Source organism: Syngnathus scovelli, chromosome 3 (assembly GCF_024217435.2).
Source record: "Syngnathus scovelli strain Florida chromosome 3, RoL_Ssco_1.2, whole genome shotgun sequence".
Taxonomy (NCBI): Eukaryota; Metazoa; Chordata; class Actinopteri; order Syngnathiformes; family Syngnathidae; genus Syngnathus; species Syngnathus scovelli.
Window position 1 is genome coordinate 16,262,899 of NC_090849.1, and position 13,662 is coordinate 16,276,560.

The following is a 13,662-nucleotide window of genomic DNA, read 5'->3' on the forward strand; positions in this document are numbered from 1 at the left end:
AAGTAACTAAGCACAATTGATCAAGAATTTTAATATTTCCATTTTGGATGATGGAGACTCGAAGGACAAACAATCAAAAAAACAACTGATTCAGCATTACCTTTTTTTTTTTTCAAACATCAGATGTCCCCACAAACACCTGTAAGAGAGCCACCTGCAAAATAAATCGATATAAAAGGTGATAGATGTATACACCTTGCAGAGCTGATGAAAAGGGCATCAGTGTAGTGACGGGGAAAGGAAAAAAATAAAAAAGAATTCAATTAATCTTCAGAGTACAAGGGTGAGAAACCGAGCACTGTCCTAGCCAGCCATACTAACATGCACACATTACTTTGGTGTTACAAACGTCTCCTTCATCATTTACACTTAGTCCTGTTCAGCCTTCATCTCAGTTGGCCACATTCTGCTGCCCTGATGCAAACACACACACACACACAGGCACATCTACCAACAAAAAAAGCAAAGAATGCAATGACTACAATAGACCTCAGAGGGATCTTTCAGTCTATCCAAAGTCCAGATATGGTGTCAAAATGAAAGAAACACAAACACACACACACATACTAATGAGGAAGCCAAGACCATCTGCTTGCAGTTCACGTGCGCTAGACCTGCACATTTGAATGAGCTGGGTCATTTAGCGAAAGCTGACTCATACAAACTCAATCAGGTCGAAACGAAATCTAAACTGAGCAATAAATGATGGAAAAACTAATGAAGAGCTGGTAGATAGTTTGCAGCAACCACTGCATGACAGTGTGACGTGGTCCACGGGCAGGAGAACCAGACGGCAGCATCTGGCCCATCATTGTTAATTGTTTTATTTTCACCCCTCCTCTCTCAGTTCTTCAGCACCGCTTCGTAGCTCTGGAACACACACTGGGAAACCTCGGGGGCTCTGCATCTCAGAGAGACCTACGAAAGATCACAAACCAGTCTTTAACAACGTGATGACTGTTTTAAGTGCTGGTGTGCATTTATAGTAGAAGGTTCCATTTTGCTTTCATCACTAGGTTAAAGGGGTAGGGTTGGCTAAAATTGACAATTCTGTACACTCTTCACACACGATAAGATTTTTGGACATATTATATTGAAAAAAAGATAAATAATTTCTAAATTTCTTCCACCATTAACATGACTTATCTAAGTCCCCCCAAAAATCCAACAACAACAACAAAATGATACATATTCAAAAGGAGTTAATGTGGTTGCATAAGTTAGACACCCTCTAATAATTGGGGCTATGTTCAGAATTATCCCATCACAATCCAACTAAGGTAAAATAGGAGCGAGTGACTGAGCTCAAATCACTTTTTTGCTCTTCCTTCTTTCCTCCTGGGGTTAGATAGTGAATGTTTAAAGTCAGTCAATCCTAGTCAAACCTAGTATAGACGTTGAGTGCAGAACTGGGACAGGACTAAAATATGCTAGGCCAAGAAGTTAAGTGTCATGGGAGAACTGAAGCCAATTAAGTTACTTCTTTGGGGAGAAAGCTGCTAAAGTGAAACCATTTCACGTCCGTGTTCAACTGTTGTAACAATTAGTGTTAACATATTTTCTTCCAGAGTGCAACGTGGGCCAAAAAATACGCAGTGGCCTCACTCTCCTTCTCATCTAAAAATAGCCCCCGCCGTTGTGGTTTCAGCGTGTCATGCCAATGAACAAAGTGCAAGCAGCCAGCAGCTAGGAGGCAAGCGACGCGGTCACAGAACAGTGAACAAGGAGCACCATCTTTGCTTTTCATCGCTAATGAGCAATAACCTAACAAACACATAGATCAACGCCCACAAACTGCTGAGTCTCAACATAAGACAGAGAGCATAATCATAAAATGCAAACTGTTAGCAGCATATATTAAAAGCAAAAAACCTATCAATTATTTAAACCTGCTTTTACTTCAGCCCGAGTCTCACCAGTAAATAAGGAAAAACAATCACTAGCCTTTCCACACGTAAGTCACATGAGTAACTTTTCACAGGCATGACTTAGAATTTTTTTTTTTTTTTACCACTGTTTGTTACCTAATAACATCGGTGAATTGATTTATTCACATTACTGAAAAAGAACAACGAGGTGTCAAATGGAGTAGTGGAAACGGAAGAAACAAAAAGATGACGCGCGCAGCGGGAGGGTTGAGGTCACGCCAAGGTTGTCATTCAGGACCCATCATCCAGAAAGTCTAAGCCAAAAGTGATCCATCAAGGCGGAGACAAGTTCAGACATGCAAGGTCACAAAACAAACACACACAACCTATTATTGATATGTCATAGAACAATCATCACACGTCTCTCTTTCCTTCTACTCACTCATTACTGCACATCAGTATCTAATCATGTCTGCCTTCTCTACTCAACAATTTGTTTGTTTTCTAGTCTTACACTGCGGAAGAGATACAAAGCTATAAAGGATATAATTACATTCCGGTCAATAGAAATGCTTCAGTGATTCATCTACAGTTCAACCAGTCATAACCAGAAAGCAAAAGTCAGACAGACATCGCAGAAACTACTCAAATTGAACTTTCAATAAGTTTTCAAATTGGGGTTGGGAAAATCTTGGATGTTTTGAGATCAATATTGGGTGAGATCAAATGCTGGAAAACATAAAATAAAATCACACACACACACACGCATGACCAGTTTTAGCCTTTATAAGATCATGCCACAGCATTTCAATCTGACTCAACTCCAAAACCTTCATTTTTTTGTGCCTTCAGCGATTTGCTGGTCAAGCATAGCTAGTCATCTTGGTTCTGAAGTAGCAAAGTAGGCTTCGACCGTCACACTACCACAATCAAGTTGGTGGCATGATGTTCTTTTTGTGAATCATTAAATGTTACATTAAAGCTGAAAAGGTTTTCAAACCCTGTGTGAACTCACCGTGTAGTTGGGGTTTCCTGCCTGGGCCCTGAGTTCAGCCAGCACCCAAATTCCATTGGTGAGTTTCATGGACTGGTACAGCATGTCCTGACCCTCCACAGTTCGCTTAGCTATGGTGAAGATGTTGCTGCCTTGCAGTTTACTTGATGCCGCATCTTTGAAAAACCAAAGAATCATCTGAACCACAATATGAGCGCATGTCAGGACTTACAAATCTAGTCAATGATTTACTAATAAATAGTCCTCCAAAGGCTCTGACTTGATGTGATGCACTAGGCTGCAAAAGCGTCATTTTTTTGGCTCACACTTGTGAATTATCCGTGAGGGAAAATATCCATTAAGCGGTCATTAACATTCCTTCTCCAGCTCAGCTCCTTCGCTGCTTGCATAAAACCAAATTATCCAACACAAATAGGGATGGAATCTTATGAATTGTCACTAAATACAATTTGCTTCAAATGACTACAAATGAATTTCATCTTTGTTACGCTATATGATGTGTGACACCGCTCGAAGGCAACGTCTTTCTCACCTGCATTAAGATGGCAGTCGTTGAGCTGGAACTTGGACTCATTTTCATTTGGAATGTCTTTCCATGTGGCAAGGAACACCTGTCGCTCTGCAAATAAAAAGCCAAGTACATGGTAAGGCCAATGTTTTTGTGCTAATGAGACAATATCACTAAACAAACAAGGCACGGGAGATACTCTGTTTTGGATCTAGCAGCAACACATTTAAACACGCACAAGATGTAGATAAGTGCATATGAACCTCCACATCACATCTAATCTAGGAGTTAAGGGCTCTTCCTGACAGATGCTGGCCTTAGCTACATTAGATGGATTTGAGGGCATTGAGTGAAGCGCTGCGGCAAAATCACTCACCCATCTTGCCGTCCTCTACGAAGAGCATGCTGATGGGGTACTGGCAGCTGAAGTAAAAGACGTCAATGTTGTTCTTAACAGCCACCTAGGAGACCAGCCGTGTTCAAGACGGGGGGGGGAAAGAAAACCGCAAGAGAAAACAACACAAAAATAATTGCCACTTGTCAAGTGTCGTACAAAATATTCCCGTACAGTCATTTCTACTTCGTCACATTAGCACAAAATTTATTCACGAGAGTGGAGCATCTCAGGTCATCACGCAGTGACCTTTTCTGCCTTAAAAATGGGTTTCTTCTAATACTGTTCAATCTTTGATCGCCCCTCCAATTCTAATGACCTTATGTAGCTCACAGAAGAAAAATTGCAGAAATATATGTATTTTATTGTGAGGCAGTGCAGCTTCTATTTGTAATCTTAGTAAATCAGACACCCCCATTTCTTTTCATTGCTGGCTTCCAAAAACCCAGCCATCATGGACTGTATAGAACTTGAGATCTATAATGGGCAAGCCACTTTTGTCAAGTGTCAGCTGTTACCACAAGTTGCTAGGCCACCTACATGAATAACAGAGGGACATTTTAACACAAAGTCAGAGAGATAAAAAAAAAAAAAAAAAAAAAGAAATGCTGATAAATGATCAATGAAGCTGCAGTTAATGAAGCAATCTGCTATCTTAGCTAAACTGATCACTTAATCACCCCGCTCAACGCAGCGGGTGAATATGATTAATAATGAAAAGCCTGCAGTCACAATGCTTCTCTCCAAAGACACTGAAGCTTTTTTCCTCTTTAATGTGCACATTTGCCATAAAAGGTTTCAGCCAGTGAGGATGCTACAAAAACAGAAACTACTTATCGGTGGTTTAAAGAGTACTCCAAATAATATTCTGGGATGCTACCTTCCATCAGCACTAAAGAATGAAAAAAGCTTCAGAAAAAAAAATATATATCTGAGAGTGTGTCAAACTAGAGTGTGGTGCCCATGAAAGTAGAGTAGCAAGCCAGAGAAGGGCAAAAAGAAATAAAAGAGCCACGTGTTGCATGACTATTGATGATTGCTGCCCCCCCACCTCTAGAAGCTTTTAGCCTTCTTTCGACAGCTACTGTTCCATCTGCTATTCTTCCTGCTTCAAACTATTACTGTATAATGCTATCGTGTGGGGGCTACTGTTTTTATTGAAAGAAAATATTTCAGCGACATTGTTAAGCAGCTAACAGGACTAACACCGTGATCACATTAATAAAAAAAAAAAAAAAAAAAAGATCTGAAATACTTAAACCACAAAATATTTTAGTGCTTCACATTTAAGCATTAGGCATACACAAAGTAATTTGAAAACTGTAGGGATATATTTTACTTAATGTCCTTGATGTACGGCAACCTTGAGAAAATTTATTATTATAATTATTATAAATTTGGGCAGTCAGAAGTTAGTTTTCAATATCAACCCTAAATACAAGTGACATATTCAAATGAAATGCAAAGGCCACTGCTCAGATTAGTTTTTATGATCAGGCAATAACATCTCTGCATCATTTATTTTCTTTTATTGAAGACCCAACCCCATTTCTGCGGAAAACATATTGAATATTTTCCAAGTGCATTTCAATAACTGTCAATTATACAGGGTACAGATTTTCACTATTCGCTGGCCAGCATTTATTTTGTCCATATTTCCATCATTTAAGTTACCCACCCTTGATCTACATAGATCAATACAAAATAAAGATGTAGTCTTCCCTTATCTGAAGTAAACAAATTGAGTTTTGTACCTGCAGGTTATTAAGAGGCTCCATCTTCATGACAGGCCCCACAGTGTTGAGAGGAAGGACCGCTTCAATACTCTGGTTCGGGCTAACTGGTGTAAGAACCTGGAGAGGACCAGCTGGAGCCAAACCAAAACTAAAGCCGGAGAGGAGCAAAAGAGTGTCAATGACAGAAATGTGCAGTCACTGCTAACATCCAACTAATACGGTGTTACCTATTTCGGTTAAACTGAATGGCAAAATCAGTCATGACACTCATTGCTTTATTTGTGAGGGTCATCTCCATTTGAACAACCCCAGCTCGACGACCAAAAGTGCCTGAAATCTCGAGACCCTTAGCCTTCATAGCTGGAAGCCAAAGCTAGAGAAGAACAACATTTCTATCAATAACAAGCCCAGAGGTATTCCAAAGTCATTCAACAGCATTTATTCTTTAAACTTACCGTTTTAGGAGGTACATAAACTCCCATCGGCATACCGACTCCACCGCCGAGGTCAAACAAGTCATCAAGACCCCCACTTACAGGGGCGGTGAAAGAAGGTGGTCCGGCAGTGGGCGGAGCACCAAAGCCAGCTGTTATCTGCAGGTCACAAAGCAAAAGTCAATGAATGGATGCAAAGCCGCTCAAAGGTTGAGGTGAATTACAACAACTTACAGCAGGACTTCCTCCAAGGTCACCGCCAAGCTGGAAATGAAATAAAACGTTAAGTTTGTGACTTGTGTAAGATAAAGTGATATTGTGATTTTTTGAGGAGGTAGGATGAGTGAGCAACTCTAACCATGGGAACTAAGTGGGTCACATTAAACATTCTACTGGGCATACAAGTACAGCTGAATATACATTTCTAACTAACGGTGGTGAACGTAGTAGAAGGTGACATCAAACAATGACAACTGTAAACTATTGTGTGAGGTCACAGCGGTACATCGGGACAAGTGTGCATTCTACTCTCTCGCCGGGGAGGTCCTTTGGACCAACCTCAGTGGGGCTGTGATCTGGGGGCGATGGGGACTGATGGGGGGGCTGCGGTGACTGAGGAGTGTCTGTCCGCAAGGGAACGGGTGGCTGATGGAAAGATGAAAAAGATTGCAGAGCCCGCAGGTAAAACAAAGAGATGGGGCTCTTGGTGTAACTTTATATCTTGGTAATAGGTAAAAGGTGAGAAATGAAATTATGCATGTGGACAAATTAATTTTAATGCTTAAAAATGTTCCCTCTCCTCACTGTCATTACCGGCTCAGACTCATCCCCCATCTGCAGGTGCAGCATTGAACAAAGGAGGAAAAACATTGTGAAAATAATTTTTAGAAAGACGGCAGATTAAAGTATAATAGCATGAAGGAAAAATAGCACAGACGGCAGAGGAAAAACATCTGCAAAATTAATGAGAATTGTTGACGGGCTTTACCAGGCTATCCAGTCCTCCTCCAAGAAGGTCCATCGCTCCCATCTGCATGCCAGAGGAGGGTGGTGGTGGTCCAGTTGTGGTCGTAGGTGTCAGGTCTAAGTTGAGCAGATCTCCCAGAAGGTCCTGGGATGGGATGACGGCAGGGGGGGCCTCAGAAGCAACGGCAGCAGAACCTGTGTCTGGGCTCTCCACATTTTCACCGCTGGCAGAAAGAGAGTGAGGAAAGGCAAAAGTCAGTCAGCTGGAAGGAGACTTGATAAAGTATTTATACTTTTAAAACTGTAAGAGGCAAAAGTAAACTGTGCAACAGAATCGAAAGAACAGAGTAAAGTGACTCACGATCCAGCACTGCCAGGAAGTCTTTTGTGCTGAACGCCACGGCTGCCCTCGACAAAGGCGCTGGGCGGCTTATGATAGACGGACGCCAGAGTACCAATGTGGCATATGAGCTCCTCCAGCAGCGTGGGTTCAATCAAGTCGGTCTCCTCTGAGATCAGCGGCTTCTCAGCAAGAACCACCTCCTTAGCAGCCGCTGGGTCAGTGGAGAGCAGACGCCAGTAGATGTAGCCACGATCTCTCAGGTCTGGGTTATCAGAGTCCTGGACAAAGACAAAATTGGGGAACCTTTAACGCCTACATGTCCATCCAGTTGAGAGCAGTAGCATGACTGGCATGGAACTGGTTTGCTCTTACCTGAGTAGCCAGACTGAGGACCTGCTGGACCAGCTCTTGGGTCTCTGTCGGCTTCTTGAGAAACAACTTCACAATGGCTGTTAAAAGCTGCAACTGGACCTGGAGCAAATAATGAAGAGACGTAAATAGAAGTAAGACAGTTTAAAAGCACACAACAATTACTTGAAACACATTTACTTTGCCCAAGGTTAACCGTTAAGAATGAATCTTTCTGTCTGATCTTCAAACAACTGCCTCATGCAGACTGCAATAAACTCACCTTTCTGCTCAGGTTTCTCATGAATCCAAAACACACTAGCCGGTAAGACTTTACAGTGTGCAATTAAAGCAATCGAATCCAATTTCCCATCCGTGAGAGTGAGCCCCGGTGGTTGCATATCGACGAAAATGGTCATCAGCTTGCATTCTATGCAACTCACCTGAGTGCTTTCATCATGGAAACCCTCCAAAAAGCTCTCAAGTAGTTCATCAGCGTTGTCAATGCGCTCAGCATACTCCCCCACGATCCAAATCATGGCCGCACGTGCTTCCGGCTCATCTAGCGAGTCCAGGTTTTCACACAAAGTGGCAATCACGCTCTCATACCTGCAAACATCATCACGGTAAGATGCAGTCAGAATGGAACAAATACAGAAGACAAGAGCTGTTTTGTTGATGAAAGAAAGAAAATGGTTTGTTGTTTTCCATGGAGGATAAAGAATATATGCCTGTGAGTTTGGATGTTCGCTGTTTAATTGATACATGGAGTTTGTGTTTTATGTTCAGTGTTTAGTGTTGCTTGTGAAGTTTTCTGCCACCATCTGGCACTAGTAATTAAAATTTGAGCTCGAATTGCCCCGCTCCTCCCTGGAAAAATCTTGAAAAACTCCAGTCGAGTCACTCCTAAATTGAGGTACCACAGTACTGTGTAGCCTCGGTGGTTGCTTTTCTATTGTTATCAGCATGAGCCGAATATCAAACAAATGTAAATGCATCACAATGTGAAGAGTTGGACTTGCAATAACAGGCGTGACTAACATCTCAACAGTGTGGAAAATGGACAGCAGACTCGCCTACACATGAAACGTGACCAGACAGGTAGTCTTTGATGTTTCATGGTGACCTTTTGCAGCTGCTGTGAATTGATTCCTTCACCTTTAGTGGACCTCAATTTAGCAGGCTTATTATAGGAGAAGTGGTTGTCTGTTAAAGTAGATTCTCAGTTAAATTAAAGCACTTTTTTTGTGGCCTAGTAACATCAAATACAAGACAAAATTATAGTTTTGTACTTTTTTTGTGGCCTAAAAATTCACATGATAAATAAGTCTAAATTGTTTGAAACTGCCTCCATATTGAGCAAAATACGCAAAAAGCACATTTGAAAGAGGCTTGATTCTGATCATTTTTTTCCCTCAACGCTGCTGTGGTGCATATCCAAATTGCCTACAAGGCTAGATTTTTTTTCTGCAGGTCTGAAGGATTCATATTTAATAACAATATGTATCTGATTTTGACAGCCTATTTCCATGCAAAACACATCCAATAAAACTGTCAACAGTCTTATGAGTTATTATTAAAAATGTTTGTATGCCCTGAAGGTAAAGCGGAGCAACTGAGTTGGCATTTGATGCATTAGGGTTACTTACTTGTTAGGGTACTTGCGAAAGATATCCTTGATGACCACAATGGCTTCCTGCACAACGTAGTTGACCTTTGTTTGGATGAGGTCAAGAAGGGTACTGACACAGCGTTCTGCAGATTGCTAATAACAAAACAAAACAAAAATCATTATTAAGCATGACACTCCCATTACACAATTTACAGTATGATCACTCACCATGAATAATAATTTTGTGCAATTATTACAGCAATTGTCATTTTATCAGGGTTGCTAAGGGGGAATCTTTAATATACCTAAAATAACTCAAACCTCACAATTAAATGTTTATAGCTGACTTACAGACTCTACAAACCCCAATTGCATTGAATTTGGCGAGTTGAGTACATTTTAATAAAGATACAATAATTTGCAAATCCTTTTCAACCTATATTCAATTTTATTATGCTTAATTTTTTTGCACTCAATATTTGCATTTATACAAACTGTCATTTACGAACAACAATCTCACCTCCACTTTAATAGCACAGCGTCCGATGGCCCTGACAGCTTTGCGGACAAAGTCCACATCTACCTCAGTGGCGTACTCCTTTAACTCAGCAAGCACCTGCAGCAAGACAGATGAATCATCAGGAGGCTGCACTATTGTCCAGAACATCGACATCTCCCACTGGATGGTATGAAAAATTCTTTAGTTATTGTTAGTATACCTGGGCGATGTTAGCTTGAGATGCCAAGCGGATCATAATGTCCAGTTTCTCCAGTTTGACATAAATTGGGTCATTGTACTTCACAAAGAAAACCTTCATCTCATGTTTCAAGATCTCCGGTCTGAAAGGTCAACACTTATTATTTTAGCCATCTACAAAGCATGTAACAAAACATGTAAACCTAAACTACAGTACAAAGGCCATCTTGGTTTATATGTATATGGACATTCCAAAAAGACACAGTTGACACATTTACCGTCTTTGTACAATGAGGTTGATGTTTCGTAGCGCTACATATTGCAACTCGGGCTCAGCAGAGAGGAGAGTGACCAGTGGAGGCGCCAGCTTCTTCAGCAGGGTTCCATAATAGTCCAGGTCTTTAGGCAACATCTCCATGAACTTCATGAGAACTTTTACAGCCGACAACACCACGGCAGAGTTTGCATGGGAGAGCCGTGGGGTGACGCGCTCACAAATGCTGGTTTGAAAAAATAAAAGGGGTTTGGGGTTAAAAAGAAATAGGGTAGGGAAAGAGGAAATGAAATGGTGGTTGCAGTGCAATCCACTTACCTTTGGGATTCGCGGTCATCTCGAGGTGTGTAATTGGCCAGGCAATCCAGAATGAAGATCTGTCCCCACTCTGTACACTCATTAAGAGCTGTTAGTAATTTGTTGATGGTTTGAGGGTTCAGGTCCAGAAGATTGCTGTTGGGATGAGACTCTGCGATTTCTGACAGCGCCGCCACCGCGTTTGCAACCACCTGAACATCGAAACAGCATTGGTGTTAATATGCGGCCAATCTCTGACTAGCATGTTGGGCTGATGGAGTCGTACCATAGGGTTTGAGTCAGAGATAAGGTCTTTGAGGGTGTCCAGGAAGCCTTGATCCTCCACCAGTTGTGCGTTGATATCATGGAGTTTGGCTACACACACAGCTGCGGTCTTCCTCACATAGGGGTCTTCGTCTTTTAAGCACTTTCTCAGAGGCTCGCACAGGTACTCTGTGATCTTGTCCACGCGAATGCAGCCCATGGTGCGAACAGCCAGGGCCCGAATTAGGGGATTGGGGTCTTCACAGTCCTGGATAGTTTAAAAATAAAAAATAAAAAGTCAATTAATGTTGCTGTTTTAGTATGCAATACCCAGTTGCATTAGAAAAAATAGATTAGACAATTTATGGTTATGTACCTTAACAAAGGTGTTGACAGCCATGATGGCCATGTCTGGCTGACTCTTGGCATAGTTCATCAGATAGAGGTAGACTAACTTTTTCAGTTCCAGGTTGTCTGTCTGCATGCAGTTCACAACATCTGGAAAGAGTGCACTGCAAAGATGATAACAAGTCAATGTGAGCGCAGGGTAGACATGGGAGGCAAGCATCAACCTGGTCGATCATCACTGGCTTACCTGACATCCTTGCCAACAGTCATAGATGCAATCACCTTCTTCACTGCCTCCTTCTTCTTCTCTTTTTTATCACTGTTCAACTCAGCCTTCAGCTCAAAGATTTCACCTGCATGAATAAAAACCATCAAGGGATCATTCTAAAGCAAAAAAAGTATAATCACTGATTGTATTTGATATACTTGACATAGGGGCTTGTGCAGAGGTGAAATACTGCTAAGTAAACTATGTTCAAAGTTATAAAACCATTTGATCCATATCTTCATTTGCACAATGATTCACATAAAACCAAAATGCAATATGCTAGTATCTGTTGGTTGTTTGTTTAGAAGGTAATCATTTACAACCAACTAAAACGCTCAGCGATCACATGAAACCAGACCTTTTTTGGTGGTGGTGAAGTACTTTGAGTCTGTCATCTTGGAGCCAAATTGTCGGTTCTCCTGAAAATTGCAAACAAATGGAAAGGATGAACCTCTATCTTGCAAGTGAGGACACGACACAAAAGCAATAGGAAAAGTAAAAAGTGCAAGCGCAGTGAAATTAAAGGACTTCCTGCCTTCTGGAAGACAACATAGCCAACAAAATACGAATACAATGGATTTTGCTGAACAAGGCAAATATTTCCAAGTTAGGTCAACAGTCTTTTCAACCATATTGATGATGACTGTCAGGAATGAGAACGATCCTGGCGCAATTTCATGTTGGCTGGAGGTGACTAGGCAAAAGGACAAATAGCTCAGATGACAAATAATGTGTTTTGAAATACAATAATGCCTTGCTTATCATATTTTGGTAGAAACAGAATCACAGAAAAATCCTGCGATATTGAGAATGATCTGGAAGTGCTATTTTTTTCTTTAAAATCCGCAATACAGTGAAAATGCAAAAAGTGAACTACGATACAGCAGTACTTTTTATTCCTCAGAAATGTCAACATATACATATTGTATCCGTTGAAAACGATAGTACATGGTACTTGAAGATAACTGAACTCAATTTTGAAGTAAAAATTCCCATAATCGATAGCTGCAAACACGAGAAGTAAGGCAACAAGTAGTAACGCAAACAGCTGGAAAGCTTGTATCGTGTAACAATAAAAGATGCTTGGGGGGGGGGGAAGAAATCCTGGCGTCATTTATTTAGCTCGAGCCAATAGTCACCGTCAGGAGAGGCTACTGGCCTCAAATTGACCAAATGATACTGACAAGCTAGCTACTTTACCAAACAGCGTTGAATAACAAATAACACCTCAAACTGACTCCAAACTGCTATGGCACGTTTTAGTAATTTTCAGACCAGCGCTGCGTGTCATTGACGCGGACTGACGCTCTGTTAAATTAGCCAGAAATGGCACTAAAATATTCGCTAGCATCGAGTTAACACCATAGCATAGCAGGCTAGACGGATGATAATCCAGCAAGATGCAGACTTCAAAAAAAGAGAACAATTTGAACCGACAAGTTTCTTAAACATGTGCTCCTGGTTATTCGTGTAGTCGCATTATTTTGCTAACTACTTACGCATAGTTGGTTGGCCCATTCCTGCATGTTTACCAGTCAAATGAATGAAAGAGTTGCTAAATGCTAACGTTAGCTGCTAGTACGGTGCGGCTGTCAGTGTCAGCTAGCCACTACTTCAGCGAGCTCAGCTGAGACATGACCTTCTAAGCACAAGATTAAGGAAGCTTTTGCTGGGATGGTTAAGATCTTAATCTGTCGGCCTATTTTAGAAGTTACACAGCGAATTAGTGCGCACTTTGGATTTAAACTCACAGTGTAAAGACCATGAATTCGGCGATACACCTTACCTTGACAGGCGTAGAAAGAGCTCTGAGCTGGTTATGATGATGTTTGCCTTCGTCTCCTCCCACTTCCGTCTTTTCACAAAAGTATCTTTTGTAAACACGCGGAGTTATATGTAAGTATGGCTCCACTGAGGGATAAAATGTTTTATTGTAGCACTGTGCAGATATTGCTTTTAGTTTGTTGGACCTTTTAAATTACATAGCCCGAGCCTTGACTGACTTAAAGGTTTCAAAGCGGTGAGAATGGCTATGAGACAGCACAACGTGATAATCATCCAGTTGCTTTGTGCTGCTAAAGTTAAAAACAACAAATAGTAGATGAGTGATGAGTAAATGTAGTAGTATACAGTGTGAAAATCTTTATTTGTCTTAATTTTCTGGTGCCCTTTTGATGATTAGTTTCTTTGTAACTGGATGAGGCCAACCTGGGAAAGGGCTATTGACCTTGAGTTCAAAATACGTTTTAAGTACACAACTCAATGTTTTATTTTCTGACCCACAAGTGGT

The 13,662-nt window shown here is 41.2% G+C and overlaps 1 protein-coding gene across 4 annotated transcripts; it reads right to left on the bottom strand.

The window, feature by feature from the left end:
• Positions 1-11: 11 nt before the first annotated feature.
• On the bottom strand, positions 12-13,250 carry ap1b1 (adaptor related protein complex 1 subunit beta 1). 4 transcript variants are annotated; one of them, XM_049716737.2, is made up of 23 exons: positions 13,159-13,250; positions 11,731-11,791; positions 11,352-11,457; positions 11,133-11,268; positions 10,779-11,024; positions 10,514-10,704; positions 10,200-10,421; positions 9,944-10,064; positions 9,745-9,840; positions 9,262-9,377; positions 8,056-8,221; positions 7,637-7,735; positions 7,283-7,542; positions 6,944-7,145; positions 6,769-6,789; positions 6,190-6,219; positions 5,977-6,114; positions 5,749-5,894; positions 5,540-5,669; positions 3,768-3,852; positions 3,416-3,502; positions 2,884-3,038; positions 12-918 (listed from the first exon to the last, which is right to left on the bottom strand). In XM_049716737.2, exons 2-23 carry the CDS (start codon positions 11,765-11,767, stop codon positions 844-846), a joined length of 2,865 nt encoding a protein of 954 aa, XP_049572694.1. In that variant the 5' UTR covers positions 11,768-11,791; positions 13,159-13,250; the 3' UTR covers positions 12-843. The 4 variants fall into 4 exon arrangements, with proteins under 4 accessions (XP_049572694.1, XP_049572695.1, XP_049572691.1 ...); XM_049716738.2 differs by having other exon boundaries at positions 13,124-13,174; XM_049716734.2 differs by lacking the exon at positions 13,159-13,250 and adding an exon at positions 12,872-12,981.
• Positions 13,251-13,662: the final 412 nt, after the last annotated feature.

Bases quoted from the DNA above. Each gene is read 5' to 3' on its own strand.
- ap1b1 (XM_049716734.2), bottom strand. From the start codon at position 12,898: ATGCAGGAATGGGCCAACCAACTATGC. The intron at 11,792-12,871 runs GTAAGTAGTTAG...TGCAATTTTCAG, and splicing joins AATGGGCCAACCAACTATGC to GAGAACCGACAATTTGGCTC. The intron at 11,458-11,730 runs GTCTGGTTTCAT...TTATTCATGCAG, and splicing joins CTTCACCACCACCAAAAAAG to GTGAAATCTTTGAGCTGAAG.